This window comes from Phragmites australis, chromosome 21 (assembly GCF_958298935.1).
Source record: "Phragmites australis chromosome 21, lpPhrAust1.1, whole genome shotgun sequence".
Classification (NCBI taxonomy): Eukaryota; Viridiplantae; Streptophyta; class Magnoliopsida; order Poales; family Poaceae; genus Phragmites; species Phragmites australis.
Window position 1 is genome coordinate 24,023,603 of NC_084941.1, and position 6,000 is coordinate 24,029,602.

General features: G+C 43.3%; 1 protein-coding gene across 1 annotated transcript; it reads left to right on the plus strand.

The window, feature by feature from the left end:
- The first annotated feature begins 1,628 nt into the window (after positions 1–1,628).
- LOC133903075 (cysteine-rich receptor-like protein kinase 10) lies at positions 1,629–4,631 on the plus strand. Its single transcript, XM_062344428.1, has 7 exons — positions 1,629–2,441; positions 2,521–2,628; positions 2,767–2,936; positions 3,235–3,445; positions 3,592–3,832; positions 3,936–4,086; positions 4,171–4,631. The coding sequence occupies exons 1-7, from the start codon at positions 1,664–1,666 to the stop codon at positions 4,471–4,473; spliced, it is 1,962 nt and encodes a 653-aa protein (XP_062200412.1). The 5' UTR covers positions 1,629–1,663; the 3' UTR covers positions 4,474–4,631.
- Positions 4,632–6,000: the final 1,369 nt, after the last annotated feature.

Genomic DNA, 6,000 nt, shown 5'->3' on the forward strand with positions numbered 1-6,000 from the left:
GGACGATAAGTCCTAACCACCCTCTGAGAAGGCGGTAAGGGAGTACGGGGTGGTAAGACAAGGGTGGGGGTCTAACCGCCCTCTCAGAGGGCGGTAAGAGATACACGTGTCATCGTGGCCTGCTTACCGCCCTCTGAGTCTTTTCAACGGATGGTAGGCGTCTATTCGTGCAATTCTTTTCATCAGATGTCTATTTATTTAAATATTAATGTTAGAAAATGTAAAAATAAAAAAAATCGCTCAACTACTTGTGCCAATAATTGATGGTCCGCAGCCTGGTGCAGGTGCTGAATAGGCCATTGGTGCACACGAGAGAAATCGGGCCAATATATTAGTAAAAACAATTGACCCTGTGCCAGTGCGCACCAGGGAGCCCTCACTGGGCTTCGCCCCTGGCCTATAGTTTAGCTTGACAATTGAAGAGGATTTTTGTAGGAAAGGGCATAAAGTTTATCTTGGCTTGTTGCAATTGGCATTTCATCCACTGAGAATGGCATAGGAGACAAACACATCACATCGAGTATCACTTTAAAGAAACATAATGTTCAAGGAACAGTTTGAGCATTCCTGGACTAATTAATTTTTTAGATAATGGAAATATTGTTTCTGGCCTCTACACCATGCGGTGTATACGGCCTGTCCTGGACTAAATGATAGTAGGAATTGAACATAGCATGGACTAATCAAGGAGAACTCAAATTATTTCAACGGGTTCATGAGTCGAATTATTCAATGGGAACTAATGACCAATTTGCATGGGACAGGGCATGACCAATTTGCTTATGGGAATCCGTCTACTCTAATGAAGAGATGAGGCAGTCAAATGAAACAGTTAAAGTTAACCATGCATGTAAATGAGTTTTGTGAACAACCTAGCCTACACATATCCAGGCACTTCATTGTATACCATGCATCCTACACAGTCCCAATGACACCTATACTCACAGCTTCACATATAAAAATTATTATCAGATTAATCTTTTTTCTTTTTGCTAAAATGTCGTAGTCTAGTCTATTGTAAGTCAGTCGTGGCTGATTGCAATAACCCGGCCGGCGCCGGTGGTAGAGACAATTTCTGAGTAGCGGAGTCAATACGGCTTGTGAAAATTGTTGGTACCTTTAAATTTGTTGGTCCCTGAAAATAACACTCGATGACGATATTTATCTTCTCCAATCCTAAAATTGGAAATCAGGACAATAACAAAGTTATGTAATGCTTCCCCTTTAGCTTCTCTATAGAAAACAAATCTGAAGTATCAGCCGAAAAAAAGATTCTAAAGTAGAAGTTATGTCAACCATAACCTAAAAGGCTAAAGAATATGCGATGACTTATTATAGACAAATTTATGCAGGCCGGATAGCAAGAAATAATTTATCAACTTAAAATACCTTTTTAAAATGCAACTTTATCTTTGAAAAAAGAAAAGTCAAGTGAGCTATTCTATTATTCTTGCTGGCCGGACCCACGGAAGACTAAGTGAATGATTCAAAAAGTTAAACTAGACATGATTGATGGTTTCAAAGTTGCATTGACCCGTTGACTGCTGAAAGCAACGGAATAGTTTTCCATTCTTTTTCCCAAATGATCGATGGTGAATATATTGCTGATATTTAAGGACACGGTGGCCGGAAGGTGGAAAACAAGAAGCAGGTTAGCCTAGCCATGATGAACGTCGTTTTGGGCGTCCTGCTCCTCGTGCTCGGCGGCCTCACGCCGTTCCCGGCGGCCGCCGATGTATTCTGCGACAACCTTAAGGTCGTCGCCGCCACCCTCCCCAAGAACACCTCCTCCTCCCCGGTACACTTCGCCACAGCCACCGTCGGCCAAGCCCCCAACGTCGTCTATGCTCTCGCGCTCTGCCGCGGCGACGTTGTCAACGGCTCCGCCTGCGGCGAGTGCGTCGCCAACACGTTCGACAAAATATTTAATGCGACCCCGCCGGAGCAGCAGTGCTACCCGTACTTCTACTACTACGGCGACTGCACCCTCATCTTCTCCAGCGACAACATCCTGGACCCCTCCAGCACTACAGAACAAAATGACGACACGCCCTTCGAGAGGTGGAACATCAAGAATGTCACCGGCGACGTCAGCCTCATCGTCGGCCTCATCCACGAGCTGCTGGTGGAGACAGTACAAAGGGCGGCCAGCACGACGCCGAGGCGGTTCGCCACGGGCGTCATGGACAGCGGCACGAACTTCCCGCTCGTGTACTCCCTGGCGCAGTGCACGCCGGACCTGTCCGCCGGCGATTGCTTGGCGTGCCTCAGTCGTCTCCTCGGCATGGTCAACTCCACCATGTCCCTGCGGATGGGAGCACAGATCCATGTCATACGGTGTTATTTCAGGTACGAGGCGTATATGTTCTACAACAGCCAACCCATGCTGCATCTTGGGCCGCCATTGGCGCCGGCGCCAGCTCCGACTCCGAAACACAAGGGTAAGTATATGTTCTGTTAAAGCTAGCATTATTATTACACTTACTGACGAACGTTAATGAATTGGCATATTGGGATCAGGTGGTATGAGCAAGCTGTGGGCAATCCCCATGGTTGTCATTCCTCTTGTGGCGGTAGCATTCCTCTGCTTCATATTTTATTTTCGTAGGCACACAAGGCAAAGAAAAGGTATGCATGACAATTCGTTTCTGAAATATGCTCCGTCCATCACATATATTGTTTAGATTAGTTCCAATTAATTGTATATATATATGCTCATATGATATGACTAAACATGAAAGAGAGATTCTCGTCTTGCATATTCAGGTAAAGTCGGATCGAGGCGTACTCAGGACATGCAGGGTGAGGAACAACTGGTTTGGGAAGGGAAGAATTCAGAGTTCTCGGTGTTCGAGTTTGATCAGGTACTGGAGGCTACAAATAATTTTTCTGAAGAAAACAAACTTGGACAAGGTGGCTTTGGCGCTGTCTACAAGGTAAACTCATACTAATTTAAACACATATCTAGTGCAGTCCTCGATCATAATTTGATCAATAAATAAACTAAATAGACTACATCATAATAACTATTAGATATTCATCTTTTATAGGGAATTAACAGTCTACTGCGAACTAGGATAAGGTAATTGTAACGATAATAGTTAGTCACTAGACGACGGAAATAATTAGGCTACACGTACGTTCTTGTTGCATGATAATTTATTACTAGGATAGGAGGACTAGAATGTAGACTGGGAAGAGTTAGCCTAAATTTTGAATATTTTCTTCTCCCAGGGCCTGTTTCCTGAAGGATTGGAGGTAGCAGTTAAAAGACTTGCTTCACATTCAGGTCAAGGTTTCACAGAGTTCAAAAATGAAGTCCAGCTCATTGCCAAACTCCAGCACAGCAATTTGGTTAGGCTCTTGGGATGTTGCTCTCAAGGAGAGGAGAAAATATTGGTCTATGAATACTTGCCGAACAAAAGCTTGGACTTCTTTATCTTTGGTATATATTTGCATTTCTGAATTTAATTTGTGGCAGCCCCAAGAGCATAGTTTCATTCCCTAGATGATTGATGTTCGAATTTCTGATTGTTTCTTTGAGGTGTTCTGTTTTTTTTTTCTTTATACTAAGGTTTTGTTGATATGCAGATGAAAATAAGAGAGCTTTACTGGATTGGTACAAACTTCTAGCAACAATTGAAGGAATAGCGCATGGGCTAAATTACCTACATAAGCACTCCCGATTGCGTGTCATACATCGAGATCTTAAACCAAGCAACATTCTCTTGGACAGCGAAATGAATCCTAAAATTTCAGATTTCGGGCTAGCAAAAATATTTAGCTCAAATAACAATGAAGGAAACACTACAAGAAGAGTGGTTGGTACATAGTAAGTATCTAATTCATAATTTAATTAATCCACTTAGTTGTGAACATTTATATTACGAGTCAACTATATGCAGTAATTTGACATACATTATGTCTCATTTTAGTGGCTACATGGCTCCCGAGTATGCTTCCGAGGGCATCTTCTCTATCAAATCGGACGTCTTCAGCTTTGGTGTAATTATTCTTGAGATCCTTAGCGGAAAACGAAATTCTGGTAGCCATCAATGTGGAGATTTCATCAATCTCCTTGGATATGTGAGTTTATATACACAAACTTAGCAAAAAAAAAAATTGTTCGTTTGCTATCTAACCTACATTGCGTGATGAAATTGCAAACAGGCATGGCAATTATGGGAAGAGGGAAGATGGATCGAACTCGTTGATTCGTCATTGCTTCCCAACCGACACTCAGAAGAAATGACGAGATGCATCAACATTGCATTGTTGTGTGTACAAGAGAATGCAGCCGATCGACCGAACATGTCAGATGTTGTTGCAATGCTAAGCAGTGAGACTATGATCCTGGCTGAGCCTAAGCAGCCAGCATATTTCAATGTGAGGGTGGGAAACGAAGAGGCATCCACTCCTGCTGAGTCATGCAGTATTAACGATATGACCATATCTGTTACAACTCCTAGATAGTTTTTTTTCCCTCGTGTCATGTGATTTATACTGTCCCAATGTGGTACTAGTGGTTCCATAATTGTTGTATAATGCATAAGCTTAAGTGGTGTTTCAAATGTGAGATTATGCACACACTCAAGAGTACAAAAGAGGCTTCCTAGTTGAAGTATAGAATTGATGACCGTTTTTACCTAGCTTTAACTTTATTTTCTTTTTGCAAATGTTTACCTAGCTTGTGTAACACCCCATGTTTTGCAGCATCTAAAAAATCACTAAAAATATGAACTTTTCAAATTTACAACAAATTCAAACTTGGATGATTAAATTGAGCAAAAGTATCCAAAAACACCTTAAATTTAAACTTTATATTTTGAAAAAATGCACAAAAATATTCATGTTGCATTTTGGTTCTTATTGGAGTTTTCTAGTAATTATTTGAAAGGATTGAATTTGAATTTATTCATAATTCAAACCCAAATTTTATTCCCTAAAAACCTCAAATCTATCTGAACCTTAAAACCTCTCCCAGGACAAATCCACAAACTCCTCCTCTCAGCCCAATTGTCCTTTTCCTTCATGGTGAGCTCGTTTTCCATGTTCGAGTGGCCACCGCCCAAAGACCCACTGTCTCATCCCATCGACGCTAATTGAGCTCCAACTCATCGGTGCTGCACCGCCTTATTGCAACGTTCTCCGTACCGCCTTCGCGTGCCTATTTAGGGCTGGCGAGCTCATCTCTCCTCCCCACTTCCTTCTTCCTCCCCACTTCTCACCCTCTATGTCCACCACAGAAGGCCACCGCCGTCTATCTGCTTCGACACCAGCCGATCCATGGGAGCTTGGAGTTCATCACAAGCACCAAGCCACAGTCATCGCGATCCCCATCTCTCTCACCTCCAACAGCACTCCCTGTCGTCTGAGTCCCTAGTAAGCAACACAACACACTCCTCCATCTTCCTGGAGCCTTGACTCGCCTCCCAGAGACCCGCATGCACCCCCTCACCATGGCACACCTCCAACCACCTCTTCGCACTCATCGCCGAACATCGTCAATGCCTTCTCCGCTAAGGCGAGCTCACCAAAGTCCTCAGTGAAGCGCATAGACACTCCTAGTATAGCAGGTTTCCCAAGAAACACACTTGCCATGCACTTTCGCACTTGACAGTCACCGCCTCCACCTCTGGCAAGGAACTGGCACTGTTCCTATTGGATATGTGTCGAATAATTATATGGAGTTTATTACGTATAGGATTTAATATTGTATTAACGGTATATGGTAGAATCCTAATAGGACTTTAGGTGAAATCCTAGAAGGATTGCTGTAACCAGTCCTCCTCATAAATATAAGAGGAGGACCGCTGTTTGTAACCATGATGGCATAGCGACATATTCGCAGGGGGGCAACAAGTCTGCCGGGAACCCTGGGAAGCAGTTGGTGTTGCTAGTTGGAGAGGAGTGTCCATAGTAATGCCTCGGGGATGTAGGCTTCAGCTGAACCTCGTTAACAAATTCTGGTGTTGTCTGTGATCAAGTGCATCATCTCGG